Source organism: Coenobita brevimanus, chromosome 64 (assembly GCF_032717465.1).
Source record: "Coenobita brevimanus isolate Jiangsu-jjx chromosome 64, ASM3271746v2, whole genome shotgun sequence".
Taxonomy (NCBI): domain Eukaryota; kingdom Metazoa; phylum Arthropoda; class Malacostraca; order Decapoda; family Coenobitidae; genus Coenobita; species Coenobita brevimanus.
This window is the reverse complement of record NC_137017.1, coordinates 3601445-3619839: the sequence shown is the minus strand read 5'-3', so window position 1 is coordinate 3619839 and position 18395 is coordinate 3601445. Positions and strand designations below refer to the sequence as shown.

Below are 18395 nucleotides of genomic sequence, written 5' to 3'. Positions count from 1 at the left end.
TACGTTCCCTCTAAGACAAGGGCATGGAAGGATGATGAGTATCAGATGTTGTCAGACATGGTTAGCTATCTCAAGAAAGTGATTGAGAAAAGCAATAATTATCTATCTATCTATCTATTGCCAGACGCGTCAATCCCATTCGGGGTGGCCACAAACAAATCGCCTCCATGTTGCCATGTCCCCCACCATTTCACTGCCCTGCTCGCAACTCACACTCCCCTCTCTCATATACTTCTCCACCCCATCCCTCCATCTCATCCTCGGCCTCCCCCTCCCTCTCCCCCCCCCTCCACCTCACTCACATACAGTACACTCTCTTCATCAGTCTTTCACCCTCCATCCTCTCCACATGGCCAAACCACTTCAGTGTATTCCTCCTAATGCTTCCTGTCACATCCACATTATGATGGGGGATTTTAACTGTAAAGAGGCGAACTGGGAGGAATGGGACTCGGGAAGCAATGAATATTCCTGGGGCACTATATTGTTAAATATTGCAATGAATAATGTTGTGACCCAGTGGGTCAAAGAAGAGACTAGATTCAGAGGAGACGACATGTCTGCAAGATTAGATTTACTACTAACTAAAGAACCTGATGTAGTTGAAAATTTAAAATATCAGTGTCCTATAGGAAAAAGTGGTCATGTGGTCATTGAGTTCCAGATGATAAAAGGGAACATGGTGCCAAGAGTTGAGCTTTATAGGCAGGGAAGATACAACTATGGGAAAGCAACCTCTGCAGGACTGAGGAAATTTTTCGAAAATGGGGATTGGAGAAAATACAGAGAAACAAAAGAGAGACAGAGGAAGTGGGATATCTTTCTAGACCTCTATAATTTGGGAGTGGAGAAACATCTTCCAAGAGTAAGTGGGAAAGAAAACAGGAAAAAGGACTGGTTTAACAGAAGGTGCATGATAGCAAAAAAAGAAGGGGACATGGCATGGAACAAATGGAGAAAGAGAGGTAATAATAAATCAAAGGAAGAATATAAAAGAACTAGAAATGAACATACAAGAATACGCAGAGAGGAAGAAAGGAACTTTAAAAATGATATAGTTGACAAATGTAAGGAAGAACCCAAATTGTTTTATAGATTTGTTAATGGCAAATTGAAACAAAAGGAAGGAATCACCCAACTGAAAGTAGAAGGAGAGGTCTACAAAGATGTGGCAATGCAAGCTGAAGTAATGAACAAATGTTTCCAATTGGTTTTCACTAAAGAAAGAGATTTTGTGGAGGGGGAGGGTGTGACTAAAAATGTAGTGTTTGAGACATAAAAATGGAAGTGCAGGAAGTGTATAAATTACTGGAAACTCAGGATGTAAGGAAAGCCCCAGGACCGGATGGAATCTCTACCTGGGTACTGAAAGAATGCAGAGGACAACTGGCAGGTAAGATTCGCGATTTAATTGTGTGTTCTCTGGAAGAAGGGAAAGTGCCTCAGGAATGGAAGAGGGCCAATGTGGTACCAATTTATAAGGGAGGAAACAAGGAAGAACCCCTGAATTATAGACCAATGTCCCTGACCAGCGTAGTTGCAAAATTGTGTGAGAGAATCCTAAAAGACAGATGGATAAAATATCTTGAGGAGATGAACATATTGGCTGAAAGCCAGTTTGGATTCAGAAGTGGAAGGTCATGTGTTTCCAACTTGCTGAGCTTTTATTCAAGAGCGATTGACGTGCTGCAGGAGAGAGACAGCTGAGTGGATTGTGTGTATCTAGATTTGGAGAAAGCCTTTGGCAAGGTACCCCACAAGCGACTAATGTGGAAATTGGAACACAGGAGGACTGAAGGGAAACGTCCTGGAGTGAATGAAAGACTTCTTGAGAGATGGACAAATGAGGACAGTAATAAAGGACAAGATGTCCAGATAGAGGGAAGTAACAAGTGGAGTCCCACAGGGCTCAGTGTTAGCGCCAGTAATGTTCCTGATTTACGTAAGTGATATGGTAGATGGAATGAACAGTTATTCAAGTCTGTTTGCTGATGATGCAAAGATCTTGAGGATAGCAGAAGTCAAGGAAGACTGTAAAATGCTGCAGAAAGACCTGAATAGGATCCAAGATTGGAGCCAGATGTGGGAAATGAAATTTAACGCAAAAAAATGTAAAATATTGGAAATGGGTAAGAGTGCCAAGAGGCCGTCACTGAATTACATGATGGGTAATAAACCAATAAAAAAAAGTGAGAGAAGAGAAAGATTTGGGAGTGCTGGTCCAGGATAGTTTGTCACCAGAAAAACACATTAACAAAATAGAGAGACATACAATCTCTTGACTAATGATGAATTGATAGTGGCCATGATCTGCCTCAGGTTTGGAATATGCTGCAGTAGTGTGGTCCCCACAAGAAGAAAGATATAAATAAGATTGAGAGAATAAAAAAAACAGTAACCAAAATGGTCCCCAGCCTGGCAGATCTGTCTTACGGAGAGAGGCTGGAAAAGCTGGACCTGCCTTCCCTAGAAGAAAGGAGAGAGAGAGACAGCATGATTGCAGTGTTCAGGGCCATGATGGGACTAGATAAAATTGATAAAAATGATCTGTTTGTATGGGGTGGGAGAGTAACAAGAGGACATGGAATGAAACTGAAAAAGCCACATTGTTTGAAGGATGTCAAGAAATATAGCTCTCCGTATAGATACATAAACCTGTGGAACAGCCTGGACAAAGAGATCATCTAGTCGAAAAACTTAAACGAGTTCAAAGCAAAATCTGACGTAATGAGAAAAAGAGACAGGACCCTACGAGTGTATCTTATTTCCCGTATATCACATCTAGGTAAATACACACATTATCTGTTTATTAACACATACCACCTGATCACATACCGTTCCATCACATACCAACCCTAACCCTACCACTGTGCTACATACCAACGCATATAACTGCTGTATACAGACATATATACCACTCTGTCACACACTAACTTCCACCACTCCCCTCAGGAAGTAAACTCATACCATGTCCCTACTATAGTTGGGTGCACGACTCTGAGGTTATTATTGTACCCTGGCAACCTATCATTCAAAAGTGCATCTGATTTGCATCATATTATACACGAATCATATTATTATGCACGAATATATTGTATACGAATATTATTATACACGAATCACATGAGTCTCATATTATTCACAAAATCAGATGCATTGTTGAGGGGTAGGTTGCCAGGGCACGATAATAACAACTTCAGAGTTGCGCGCAGCGATTATAACTCATACCACTCCCCCCATTAACTGTCTCATATCGCTCCCACACCCACATTTCAATATATAGCAGTCCATCACATACTATTATCTTTCCACCACATACTAACACTGACCACTCTGCAACATACCGATGCATACCACTCCCTCATGTACTAATTCACACCACTCACTTACATACCAACACACACACACACAACTCCCTCATACCAATACACACCAGTCCCTACATGCCAGCACACTCCATGAATTCACATACCAACTCTCATAGCTCCCCAGATTCAGTTCCACACAACTTCTGGTGAGAGTAATCCTCACTACACTAGGCAGGTGAAGTAGTTATTTATAGATTTATTATTATTTCACTTCAGTTCATATACATTTAGAATGTTTACCAGAAGAGGATACAGTAATTATGTGACTAGCTGTAACAAATGCATGCTCGAGGTCCTGCACGCACTCGTTTCCCCATTTCTATCCAAACAGTGCCTCCTTTCACTCCACTCTCAGTATTGGTACCTCCCGGTTTCATTCCATGTGAAGTAACTCCCCTGCCCAACTTTCCCTTTCTCATCCAGTACAAAATACCCCTCCCATAACCTGTCATACCTTGATACTTGTATTAATCTCTCATTTATCCTCCTCCTCATCATCATCATCATAACCATCAGCAATATTTTCTTCATCATTACACCTATTTCACACAAGTAAATAAGGGGGACAGGATCCAGAATTAGGAAAATGAGAGCATATAACTAGGAAAACTGTTAATAAAGAGACCATGAAATGGCCTCAACATCCATACACAGATAATGCATTTGCTCAGTCTTACCTTGTATCATCTCATTCCTTTCTTAGGCACGCGGTTCCGGCCACTTTCTCTTGATGTACCAAAGCCATTGTTCCCAGTAGCTGGGCTTCCCATGGTGCAGCACCACATTGAGGCATGTGCTGCTGTCCCAAACATACGTGAGATTCTTCTCCTCGGCTACTTTCCCGCACAACAGCTTCAGCAGTTTGTGGCAGATATGATTGCTGCATACAAAATCAAAATAAGGTGAAATTTTTGTAATCAGTTTGGTCACATCCTGTCAGTACAGGTAACATAACTGCACTAATAATAATAATAATAATAATAATAATAAAAATAACAATAATAATAATAGATAATAATAATAATAATAATCATAATCATAATAATAATAATCCATCCATCATCCAATCCTACGTTGCCCCACGAGGAGCATAGGAGCCCAGGGCTATGCAGTTGATCCTGATATTTAAGATGAGAGTGACCAGCCTCACTCATCCCTGAGTGGCATTACATGAGCAATAAGCCCCAACCATCCCTTGGATATAAACCTTCACCGGCTCAGTCCGATTGGAGCGCAATAATTACCCATTAAACCAGCAGGCATCAAAATTTGGTTATATGGTTACCACCCAGCATACTAAATGGTTTCTTGGTGTACAGGAAACCATTTGGCTTGTCACTTAGTGTAGAGTCACCCAGAGGCAGAAGGAAGAGGAAAGAGTGAAGGAACGAAAGACAGAAGAGGGAGCGTAAAGTCACCCATAGGCAGAAGGACTAGGAAAGATTGAAGGAAAGAAAGACAGAAGAGGATGGAAGGAAAGAAGGATGGAGGAGAGGAAAGGGCAGACACCCGAGAGCAGCACTACATCAAGTGAGTGGATGGTGAGTGCCCCCACCTACCACAAATATTATTATTATTTTACTTACCTGAATAATAATAATAATAATAATAATAATAATAAAAATTATAAACATCATCTTCATCATCATCATCCAATCCTACACTGCCCCATGAAGAGCATAGAAGCCCGGGGCTAGACAATTGGTCCCGACATTTAAGATGAGTGACCAGCTTCACTCATCCCTGAGTGGCATTACATGAGCAGTCAACCTCAACCACCCCGTGGATATAAACCTTCACCAGCTCAATCCGACTGGAGCGCAGTAATTACCCAATAAACCACCAGGTGACAAAATTTGGTTATATGGTTACCACCCAGTGTAGTAAATGGTTTCCTGGTGTACAGGAAACCATTTGCATGTCACTCAGTGTAGAGTCACCCACAGGCAGAAGGAAGAGGAAAGAATGAAGGAAAGAATGACAAAAGAGGGAGTGTAAAGTCACCTGTAGGCAGAAGGACAAGAAAAGAATGAAGGAAAGGAAGACAGAAGAGGATGGAAGGAAAGAAGGATGGAGGAGAGGAAAGGGCAGACACCTGACAGCAGCACTACATCGAGTGAGTGGATGGTGAGCACCCTCACCTACCACAAAATGATAATAATAATAATGAAAACTACAGTATTTACCTATTAACTTACTGCGTAGCCACAATAAGGAAAACTATTTATGGCATATAAGGTATAAAATTTTGGTACCATACACAAGTCTGTGACCTTTAAAAGTTGTTCAGGGTCATTTATATCTGGATCATGTAGCCTACTTACATTAACCTAAACTAACTTCAGCTAATATCAGCAAGATCTGAAGACAAAGATGTGGAAGAAATAAATGAAGCATGGGTACATTTATCATTTGTCTCAGTATCAGACTTACTGTATGCCTAACTGTAACCATAATCCTTTCAGATAATAAGAGGGACTGCAAATATGTTTCTGTAAAGTTACAGCATTACAGCTCTTGTGGTTTTCTCTAAAATGTGTTACAAAGAAAACACTTAGATTTTAATTTGATACTTTCCACAAGGCTAAATGGCAAAATATTCTGCCAAAATTCTCAGCAAACTTTGTTATCATAGGATTTTCAACAGATATCTGTATCTTAATTATTTTCTGAAATATTTCAATTTCAAGTATGCCATTTTTGCACCATAAATGAGTATATGACCTTCAAAAATAGGTAAAGGTCATTTATTTTCAGCACAATTACTTTGGTTACCCTAGTTACTTTCCTGTACAATATCATCAAGATCTAAGAAAAAAAAAGTGCAAAGAAAAATATTAATCATAATAATACATACCAGAATAATAAGTTTTGCCATATATATGGCAAAGTTTAATAATAATTTGGTGTTCATTGAGTACAGCATGGGATGGAACTTGCCTGTGTAGTTATTGTTTACTATCTATCTATCTATTGCCAGACGCCTTAATCCCATACAGGGTGGCCAAAAACACATCACCTCCACGTTTCCCTGTCCCTCGCCATTTCACTGCCCTGCTCCCAATTCACACCCCGCACTCTTATATACCTCTCCACTCCATCCCTCCATCTCATCCTTGGCCTCCCCTCCCTCTCTACCCCTCCACTTCACTCACATACACTCTCTTCGTCAGTCTCTCACTCTCCATCCTTTCCACATGGCCAAACCTCAGTATGTTTCTCCTAACGCTTCCTATCACATCTGCATCCACACCACAATGCTCCTTTACATCATCATTTGTCAGTCTGTCTCTCCATGTGTTTCTACATGCTCCTCTCAGATAACTCATTTCCACTGCTCTCACTCTTGACTTGTGTCCCTCCACAATGTCCAAGCTTCACTTCCATACGTTAGAGTTGGTATCACAATACTGTCATGTAGTAACTTTTTCACTTCCTTGCTCACTTCCCTGTTTCTTATCACTGCCTTCAAGGAACCAGTAACCTTTCTTCCTTGTTGTACCCTTTCAAGCACTTCACCCTCCAAACTTTCATCCTTACTCGTCACACTACCCACCCATTAACTGCGGCATTAGGTTTCGTGGTCGATCCCCCTGTGCACAAAAAAGCGGGATTTTTTTTGTTTCCCTCAAAAATAATTTTTGCTCTTCCAGTGCATGGAAAAGAATAGGAAAACCAGATATAAGTTCGTTATTTACCTTAGTTTGGTCATGGTACGCTATTTATGGACATTTGGGTTAAAAATGTAGTGTGGAAAAAAAAAAAAAAAAAAGGGCTTGATCACATGATGTACGTAGCAGTTGCACACTATTCTTCATATGATGTATGTAGCAGCTGTTGGGTTAAATGTACCCTCATTTTCCATTTCCTCATCATCCAACCTCACTGTACATTCACTGACTCACTGACTTCACATCTCTAAGACCATAACTTTACTCTTCCCTGCGTTCGAGTTTAGATTCTATTTCTTATACACACTCCCAAACTCATCCACCAAGCCTTCCAGCTTCCCTTCGTCTTCACTTAACAACACAGTATCATCTGCAAACAGCAGTACAGGGAGTTTCCAAACACTGCCCTCTCTCACTAGGGCCACTCCAGCATCCACTGCCCTACCTTGTATCTCTTTTATAACCCCATCCATGTACAGATTGAACAACCATGGACACATGACACATCCCTGGTTCAACCCAACCCTCAAATAGAAAAATTCACCCAGTTCACTATCCACGTGGACTGCAGCCGTAGTACCCTTATACATACTCTTCACAGCATTCACCAACTTCCCATCCTCCATATATTCTTAATACTTTCCACAATCCTTGTCTATCCACCATGTCATATGCTTTCTCCAAATCCATGAAAGCTGCATACAACTTCTTTCCCTTCTCTAGAAACTTTTCCACTAAAGATCTAAGTATGAATATCTGATCTACACAACCTCTTCCTTTCCTAAAGCCTCCCTGTTCTTCTCCAACTAATTCCTCTGTTCTTTCTTTAACTCTGTCAGTAAGTATCCTACCATACACTTTTCCTATTATACTAAGAAGACAAATGCCCCTATGATTACCACACACTTCTTTTTCTCCTTTTCCTTTGTACAAGGGAATAATTATACCTGACTTCCAATCCTCCGGGACTCTACCTTCCTCCCAGGCCAATCTGCACATCTTCCACATCCATTCCACTACTATCTCTCCCCCACGCTTCAGCATTTCACCACACACTCCATCAATTCCTGGGGCTTTCCCCAATTTAACTTTCTTCATTGCTTCGACAACTTCTATCCAACTGATTTCTTCCTGTCTTCTCACCTCCCTCCTTCTCCCAGTTATTCCCCAGCCACTTATACTCGCATTACTTCCATCCTGTATGTTCAACAATTCCTTAAAGTGTTCTCTCCATCTGCTCACTTTTTCTCCCTTCTCCACTAGTAATCTACCATTTTTATCTTTCACTCCCCTGCTAACCTCACTTCCATCCTGTCTTACTCTCTTCACCTCGTTCCAGAACATTTTCTTACAGTCCCTCCACTTTACACTCAAATTCCTTCCAAATTCCTCATCCACTCTCTTCTTACTCTCTCTTACTAATCTTTTCACCTCTCTCTTTCTTTCTACATATAACTCTCTCTTCCGCCTCTCAACTTCTTCCACGCCCCTATTTCTCATCCATTCATTGTATGGTTTCTTCTTTTGTGCCACAGCCTGTCTCACTTCTTCAGTCCACCACGCTGTTCCTTGCACCCCCCCCTCCGTCTTCTCTTCCTCCCACACACCACATCACATGCTGCACATATTTCTTCTGTAAATATCCTGCACACACCTTCCACGTCCCCCATCTGCTCCAATTCATATTTGCCCAATCGATCCTCCACTTCTCTCTTATACTCTGCCTTTTTCTCATCCTCTTGTAACCTTTCCACTCTTGTTGCAACTACTCCTTCCTCAATAATTGAGATAATGACTTATAACAACAACTAGTGTAGCTGGTGATGAATGATGAGACATGAATTGTTTCAGGTCTGATGAATGCAGATAATTCTGTGTTCTATTATAATGGTGCATAGGATTTTTTATAGATTGGCTCTGAGATTTGTGAGTTTATTAAAAAAAAAAAAAAAAAAGTGAGAACCTTCACAAACTTGTTTTTTTTTTAAAGAAATTTTAATAAAAGAGAAAAAAACAAAGTCCATCAATTTTGAGATGCTGTGATACATTGTATGTAAAATAATTAGCAGTCTGAGGAAAATACAGATTCAGTTTCTGAGTTGACCATTTCTATACAGTAATGAAGGACTGAAAATGCTGTTTAAATTTTGCCCTAGAGTTTACCTGATGGTGGTAGGTGGTGGCGACCATCTTCCACTCACTTGATGTAGTGCTGCCTACATCTTCCTTATCCTTTATCATTCTTTTTCTTTGCCTGCCCTCCTCCCTTCCTATATCTCCCATCTTTCCTGTCACTTCTTATTGCTCTTCTTTCCTTTACAGGTGGCTTTACATTGAGTGACAAGCCAAATGGTTTCCTGTAAGCCAAGAAACCATTTACAACGCTGGGTGGTAACCATATAACCAACCCATACGTGCTCCCTACGTGTCAACAAGTGGGTTGGTGGAGGGTTAGTGCCCCTCCCCATAAAACCAATAACTCAAAGTCAAATGGCCACCTCTTAAGAGATTATGGCGTCTGGCAATAGATAGATAGATAGATAGTTTACCTGAAAGGGTGTGTGTTTGTAGCTACTGTATTACTGTATAGTCAGCTGATGTGTGCCAGCCACAATAGAGGAAAGATGCAGCCATAAAGTTTAGATGAACATTTATCATTACAATAGCAATTAGAGACAGAAATGCAGGTCTGGTGAAGAGCAGTGAGATTTGAAAATTAATGTAGGTAAGATTACCATAAAGTAGTGGTGGTTGTGAGAAGAGGTAACTCATTCTGTGACTGGTTTAGTGTATGAAGAGAAGAATTGGTGAAAGATTTTAAGTACAGTAACCTGTTACAGTACCATGCAGTGATAGCAAATGATAAGTAAGCTATGAAGGTACTGCTTGTATACAGTAAAACTAATTTTAGTACTGTATTTAAGTGTGCATACTGTATATGTGTATCATATTTCCTAATTTTGGCATTGGTGGTGGTTGGACCAGGTACTTGCAGGAATACCAGGCACTTGGAACTGCTGGAGGCATTTATCACTTCAGAGACCAGATCAGCTCAGGCAATCCTGATGCCTTCTTTGTCCTGAATGGGGATGTGTGTGGGGACTTCCCCTTGCAGGAGATGCTGGACTTCCACACCGGTCTGTCTACACCTTCCCTCATCACCATTATGGGCACTGAAGCCACCAGACACCAGTCCACCAATTATGGATGTATTGGTCAGTCACATCAACAGTCTACTTTCTGGTTAATTTACATCTGTCATTGTGAGATATACAGAGCTTGAAGCTGAGTTTCAAGTTTTCAGTATTATAGCAGTGAGAAGTGTTTCCTTTTAGTATGGTATTGCTTTGTTTCCCACCATTGCAGCATGTATCAAGGACTTATGGTGGGAACATTACATTCATATGCCTGATGTGTTTTACTGGTATATCGATAACTAACTTTTGCTAAGTTCATACCACCATTCGATTCTTAGGTCTGTAGCAATGATTAACAGTATTGCTTTGTATTCCACCATAGCAGCATATATCAAGGACTCATGGAGAGAATGTTACATTCATATGCTTCATGTGTTTTATTGGAATAATGATAACTAACCGTTGTTAAGTTCATACTACTGATCGATTCTAAGGACAGTAGCAAAGATTGACCAGTACAGTATAATGAAAACAGGAAAAGCTGCTGATTGCTACTGGTTACTGAATTGAAATTAGAAACTGATTCAGTAAATGAAAGATTTGCCCCATTCAGTTGAGTATAAAATGAGAGCTTTGTTCTAGTCTGTTGAAGTGTTACTGTGAACATATACAAAGAGAATGGTGATGCTCCCAACTGGGGTGACTAAAAGGCTTGAAATGGTCATTTTAAGTAGTGAAAGTTATGGAGAGAGTTTTAGAGTGTATGATTAGGGAGACAGTGACTACCATTTAAAAGCAGCTTGGTTTCGTACCTAGCAGAGGAATCAGTGACACACTAGTATATGCTGTATATAGTTATCCTAACTCTAGGAAAAGTTCTTAGATAAGAAAAGATAGCTTTACTTTGTTTTTGTTGCCCTTGAGAAAGCTATCAGTGATAACTAGAAAGGTTGTACAGTGGGCAGTGAAGAAATTAAGTGTTAGGAGTGGATTGTTAGTGAACCACTGACAGTTTACGAGGGTGCAAGTACCCAAGAGAGGTTGAACATCTGCGTGATAAATCCTCAGTGGAGGTTGGATTGCTTCAGGGATCTATTTAGAGCATCCATTTGGTCATTGGGTTTGGCCCTGGCTTTAGCCTTTACATTTCAGTTATAATTTCTGATTTACATTTTCCCCAGGTTTTCTCTTCCTCTCCTTCATCCTTCTTTCCTTCCAGCCACTTCTGTCTTTCTTTCCTTCATTCTTTCCTCGTCCTTCTGCCTACGGATGACTTTACACTCCCTCTTCTGTTTTTTCCTTCATTCTTTCCCCTTCCTTCTGCCTGTGGGTGACTCTACACTGGGTGACAAGCCAAATGGTTTCCTGTACACAAGGAAACCATTTACTATGCTGGGTGGTAACCATATAACCAAATTTTGGCATCTGGTGGTTTAGTGGGCAATTAAAGCGCTCCAATCAGACTGAGCCAGTGAAGGTTTTTATCCAAGGGATGGTTGGGGTTTGTTGCTCACGTAATGCCACTCAGGGATGATTGAGGCTAGTCACTCTTATCTTAAATGTCAGGACCAAGTTGCCTAGCCCTGGACTCCTATGTTCCCCTATGGGGCAATGTAGGATTGGATGATGATGTTGATGATGATGTTGATTCTTTAACAAGGATGATTTGCACATTGTATGACTTTAAATTTATTATTAATGAAGATATAGAAGATACAAATATACAGTAGAACTAATTAAGTAATTCTAGCTTGGAAAAAGTCAGCATCATCAGCCCAATTGTAGTTCCTACCTGAAAGGTGAGATATAATCCAAATAGAAGGAGCACAAAATTAGTGTAATTATCCTATGGCATGCCCAGTGAAATGGGCAACAAAATCATTAACACATCTTAAGTCCTTCAGGAATGTAGCTCCATCTTATAAATTAGTTTTTTTTTTTTTTTTTAGATACATACCTCTGCCTTTTACAGATGTACGTCTGTGGGATCAGTATACAATACCTGTAGTTATATATTGATTAATAATTAAAAACATTATATGCAATTTTTGCTTAATAATGAAAAGAACTGTAAAAGAAGTGTAAAGGTGGGTGCTTACTGATATAGTGCTTAAAATGCTCAAGTTAGAATGATAGTCTTGCCAGAATGCTTAGGTTTGATACTCAAGAGGGGTTTGAAGGTTTTTTGATCATGTAATGTTTCTAAGGGGAGTGGGTTAGTCACATATTCTTACATCTCAGAGGGAGGAACATGAGTAACTACTTAATTACTTGTACCTTCAGAAACCAAGAATTCATTACTGCTTTCTTTGATCACTCAAATGAGAATTGTCAGTCAGTTTGGTGAGGTGCAGTGTTTGTTGCCATATGACTCTGCCAGTGGTATTTATGACTGACTGTTAGTGTAACACTGCAGAAGCAGGATGATGGCTGAAGCAATAAAATAAAATAAAAGTGTATTGAAGGCTGTCTAGTTCATTATAGTGAACTGTACCAAAAGCAAATACAGTACAACCGTACTTTATTATGAATTACTGTCAAGTTATATATAGTAGATGCAGGGAACTGAAGCACGTGTAAAATTAAGATAGCTATATGGTCATGTGATGAATGGTTAGTATATTACAGTGTTATTGATAAACTGGAAAAGTGGCACACTAAGAATTCGTACTGTAATAAATACTGGTACCCATATTTAGAGGAATGGAATCAGACAGAGACTCTGTAAAACTGATATTATAATGAACAAAAAAATATTTCATCATAACTTACCACAATTCAGTAGTGATGTTATGTTTGTGGAGAATATCAGTCAGTCAAAGGTCTGTTAAAGCAAGGATCTACACTACTGCACCTTATTTATTCAGATGTTTATGCTTCTAATCTACAGTTGAGGACAAAGAAACACACCAAATTCTTCACTATGTAGAGAAGCCATCCACATTTGTCTCCAATCTTATCAACTGTGGAGTATATATCTGCTCTCCCTATGTTTTCAAGCGAGTCAGAGAAATCTTCAACTCAAGACAGCCTGATTTTTACAACTGTGAGGATGGGGAAAGATCAGAAAGCATTCAACTTGAACAGGACATCATAATGCCTATTGCTGGTACTGGACAGGCTTATGTCTACAACACAGATAGATGGTGGTCACAGATTAAGACTGCAGGCTCTGCTATCTATGCCAACCGCCACTACCTCCAGCTTTACCACACAACCAAGAGTGAGCGTTTGGCATCAAATGGCCCTGATAAACCCACCATTGTAGGAGATGTCTACATCCACCCTTCAGCCACAGTTGATGCTTCTGCTGTGGTGAGCACCCTAATTTCTTTATTTGTATTTACTATACTGTAATTTTAGCCATGTATCTGTCTGTCTGTAGTAAATTCAAAACTGGAAAAAGGATTGAGATGAAACTTGGCAGGATGGTTTCAGTTGGGTCATAGATGGGCCCATTTCAATTTCATGCCTATTGAAATTTTCTAAAGGGGTGTCTTGCCCCCTAATAAGTGTGCCCATAGGGTTTGCATTATGTGAAATGCATGGAGCAGGGAGTGTCTGACACTGAAGCAGCAGTTCAGCAGTTTTGAGCAGTGGGAGGGATGGTTGAAAAATGGCCCTCATTTGAAGTGTCAGATATTGCACAAAATCATGTTAAAAAAAAATTATGTAATTGCCACAGATACACAATTCTGTGTGCAATGTTGCAAAAACTATTGCAATCACATGCAGAGTTTTTTGGGCCAGTTATGTTATAGAAACAACTCTGGCTGGTGGAGGGAAAACATGATATCGCTGAAAATGGGTCATCTTACAGTTGAAATTTAAATAAGGTACTGTATAAGAATATAATCTGGCACTGTTGGCACCATTGATGTGATACACAGTTGACTGTGTAAACAGATTCACAATACATTCAGCCATTCTTTTGCAGTTGCAAGATGATTGAAAGTGAACTTGTATAGCTGCAAGTTATTGAGATTCAAAGATGAAATCTGAGAACCCTCCTCAGGAGCATGTAGGGCCATGAACCACTTGTATGAACTAAAAAGCTAAGGTGGGCAAATAATTACAGGCATTAACATATCTTGACTAGGATGATGAAAACCATAATTACCTCTCTTCTGTGAGAATAGGGTGTGTGGATCTTACTGGCAGTGATTGTATATTTGCAAAAAGTAATATAATTCCATTTTGTAGGTGAACTGTTATTGTTATGAATCTCCTTACTCTACATACAATTTAGAAAAACATCGAGTTCCAGAGACAGCATAAATGGATGACACACTCCCCATTTACTCATGAAAGTACAGCACATAATTTGCTACATTATTTTTATTTTTTAATACCCCCTTTATGGTTAGGATATATCTTGTATTTCAGTTCTAGCTGATGCCATATGATTTTATTCTGCTGAGATTTCCTCTTGTTCTTAGAGGGGAAAAAAAAAGTTAGTACGGTACAGTAGTTTCCACTTTGGGAGTGGTGCGATTTCCCTCATGCTTTCAATAACTGTCAGATTGTATGCTTGTATTTTAGAAAGCAGTATGAGACTGTTATTGATGCCTCACAAGAATATTGGTGCTTTGATGATGCCCAGTAAGGGACAAAATTTCACCTGATGTTTCACCTCATCTACTTCTCATTTTCCTCTACTAGCTAAGATTTCTAAGCTGAGAGAGGATTGGTATGTTTTTCTGCCTCTAAATGATGCTCTTGATATGAAGTGTCAGAGAGGAAGGTGATGGACATGTCCTAAATGTGAAGTAGTCGTGGTGGAAACGTAGGTGAACCCTTGTGCCTAACTGCTGACTTGTCTCTCTTGCAGCTCGGCCCTAATGTAAGTATTGGGAAGAATGCTGTGATAGGTGCTGGTGTGCGCATCCGAGAGTCTATCATCCTTGGCAACACCACCATTCAGGAACACAGCTGCATCCTGTACACGTCAGTAACTCCTCTATTTCACCTGCTAATCTAAAAACTTTAAAGAAATGTATATTTGTACGTTATGTGGTGGAGGTGAGGCTGGAGCTAGCTCTGTAGCTAAGGTAAGGAGTAGTTGAAGGAAGCTCATGGAGCTGTTGCCTCTCCTGGCATTGAAAGGGCTCCTGCTTCATGCTAAGGAATCTTTGAATGCAGCATATGTTGGGAATATAATGCTGTCTGGTAGTGAGACCTGGGCAGTAAAGGAAGAGGATATTTGTAGGCTCAAACATACAGAAATGACTGTGATTAGATGGATGTGTAGCATCCTTGAATGTGAGGCCTGGGGGCTAGGATTATGATTGAAGAGTTGAAAGGAAGGATGGAACTGCAGTGTACTGGGGTTGTGATGAGGAGGGGTAGATTTAGATGGTTTGGGATGTTGAGAGAATGAAGTACTGTATTACTGTCAGGTGTGGAAGATGAGAAGTGTGAATGTCGGGGATAGGGTTGCAAGAGGCAGACAGAAAAAGACCTGGGACAAGGTCTTAGAGTGTGGCCTCCAGGGTAAGGGACTGAATAAGTAGCCTGCCAGAGTTTGAGCAACGTGGAGAGCCACCATTAGGTGACCAAGGCCGACATATGCAAGCCTGTTAGAGCTTTTATAAACAGTACTTTCAATACAATATGTATTAGTTTATTAAAAGTTTGTTGATGTACTTTAATACAATTTTTTGTTAAAGGTGTAACTGCTATCGGTGTCTGCCTTTTCCTCTCCTCCAGTCTTCTTTCCTTCCATCCTCTTCTTTCTTTCCTTCATTCTTTCTTTGTCCTTCTGACTACAGGTGACTGTACACTCCCTCTTCTGTCTTTCTTTCCTTCATTCTTTCCTCCTCCTCCTGTGTGCGGGTGACTCTTCACTGAATGACAAGCCAAATGGTTTCCTGTACATCAGGAAGCCATTTACTATGCTGGATGGTAATCATATAACCAAATTTTGTTACCTGGTGGTTTAGTGGGTAATGACGGCGCGCCAGTTGGATTGAGTCGGTGAAGGTTTACATCGAAGGGGTGGTTGGGGTTTATTGCTCACATAATGCCACGCAGGGATGAGTGAGGCTGGTCATTCTCATCTTAAATGTCAGGACCAACTTGCCTAGTCCCGGGCTCCTACGCTCCTCATGGGACAACGTAGGATTGTGCGATGGATGGTACAGTACTTATGAACAAACTTCATAAACCACTTAATTTTGTAATTAGAGGATTATTTGTGCAGAAAATTGGCTTTAAAAATTTACTGTATTAAGAAGTACTGTAGTATGTTTTTTACGTAAGTATTGCTCAGTTTGCAACCTTAACCTTTCCTTAGGTGGGGAAAAAAAGGGTCAAGACAATGATGAGTATGAGTGCTATACAGTAGTGTATATGTAATCAGCAGTTGCTCAGTATTTTTGATGAAGAAGGCAGTCTTTTTCTCTGCTTACATTCCCATATGATTCCTCTGATGCAGAGTGGTGGGTTGGAACTCTTCTGTTGGTGCATGGACAAGATTAGAAGGGACGCCATGTGACCCCAACCCCAACAAGCCTTTCGCTAAGATGGACAATGTTCCTCTTTTCAACAATGATGGCAAGCTAAATCCTTCCATTACAATCCTAGGTAAGAGAGAATTATATTACCACTGTACAGAATGTAAAACAAAGTACAGGCAGTCCTCATTATAAATAGGCCTTTTTATATTTCCTGAAGGGAAAATGTTTTATGTTTACTCTTGTTTGGTATTTTCACTCTTCTTTCTAGCACGCTTTCCTGGTGTCTTTATTTCTGGCCTAATTTGTCTGAAAATCACTGTGCATGTACCTGGACCTGGTATTTTAAGAATCCCATTTCAAATTTTCAGTTTGGGCCTTTACAAAGGATTCTATAGCCCTCCCTCCCTTTATTTTTTATGTGTCCAGCTCTGGGCAAAGGCTTCAGGGCCTATTCCCAAGTCCCTGTAGTCCTCCTACATCTCCACATGTCACCACTTCGGTGCTAACACCCACCATCCTTATTGAATACATGCTAGGACAGTCTCATACAGGACTGGTGTAGTGGTATTAGTTGGGGTACTTTTATGACATGTCAATGGATCATCTGGTAGATCAGAAACATTCGCTTCTTGAGAAATTCAAATCCTTAAACTGTTCCCTGACCCAGCCAGGATTCAAACCTGGGTCCATTAGGACTGCAGGCCACCTCTCTACCGATTCTGCCACCAAGATGAGAGCATAACTACCAGAAGACAAGCACAGAACCACCACATGCCAAAACAGCCATCCCATTGAAGGCATGTGTTGTATTAACACTATTCTGGGCTGACGATGCATCCTTTGTTGGCCAGCCAGTTCCAGGCCAATGACTTGGCAGCATGTCATTTTTTTTAGCGATTTTTCATGGCTCAAATACGTGGCACAACAATTTGGTGAACACACCTGACATGCACAAGTATTTTGTTTGAAACTCAAGCACGGCCCAGGAACAGGGTAGAAAAGTTACCCAAGGCTGGCGCGGTATAGTGTTAGCCCGCAGCGTGCCAGCTATTTTTAGCCTTATACTATAGGTCACCCTAGTGCCAGCCTTTTTTTTTTTTCCTAAAATGATATACAGTATTTTGATGTGGAAACATCGAATTTCACCATTAAAATGCTGACCGAGGCTTGGAAATGGATTTTATTGAGTCCTGCATACTTGTTTACAGGTAGCGCCACTCTCTCATGCTCGCCACATATGTAAGAAAGCCGTTTTCTGTGTAAGGTATACTCAGGTATTTATGCTGGGAAGGTATAGCAATGTTCAGTACACTTTTCTGATTACTTATTACTTCAACATCTATCACAATTTGCATGTCTTTCTCATTGTGAATGCATTATCTTACCCTTACTTGAAGATAGGTACAACCTGACTTCATTACGTACAGTCCTGGCACTTACAAGAAGGTATTTACTATCTATCTATCTATCTACCGCCAGACGCCATAATCCCGTAAGGGGTGGTCATTTGACTTTGAGTTAGTTGTTTTACGAGGAGGGACACTAACCCTCCACCAACCCACTTGTTGACACGTAGGGAGCACGTATGGTTTGGTTATATGGTTACCACCCAGCGTTGTAAATGGTTTCTTGGCTTACAGGAAACCATTAGGCTTGTCAGTCAATGTAAGGCCACCTGTAAAGGAAAGAAAAGCAATAAGAACTGACAGGAAAGATGGGAGAAATAGGAAGAGAGGAGGCCAGGCACAGAAAAAGAATGAT

General features: G+C 40.4%; 1 protein-coding gene across 2 annotated transcripts in view; it reads left to right on the top strand.

Moving 5' to 3' along the window:
* Gmppa (GDP-mannose pyrophosphorylase A) overlaps window positions 1-18395 on the top strand; it is a 49681-nt gene that overhangs the window by 10325 nt on the left and 20961 nt on the right. For both annotated transcript variants that reach the window (XM_080276143.1, XM_080276142.1), the window contains 5 exons: window positions 4072-4270; window positions 10025-10254; window positions 13067-13491; window positions 15008-15123; window positions 16613-16761. In XM_080276143.1, coding sequence (XP_080132269.1) covers window positions 4072-4270; window positions 10025-10254; window positions 13067-13491; window positions 15008-15123; window positions 16613-16761 — 1119 coding nt within the window. The remainder of the gene's footprint in view (window positions 1-4071; window positions 4271-10024; window positions 10255-13066; window positions 13492-15007; window positions 15124-16612; window positions 16762-18395) is intronic.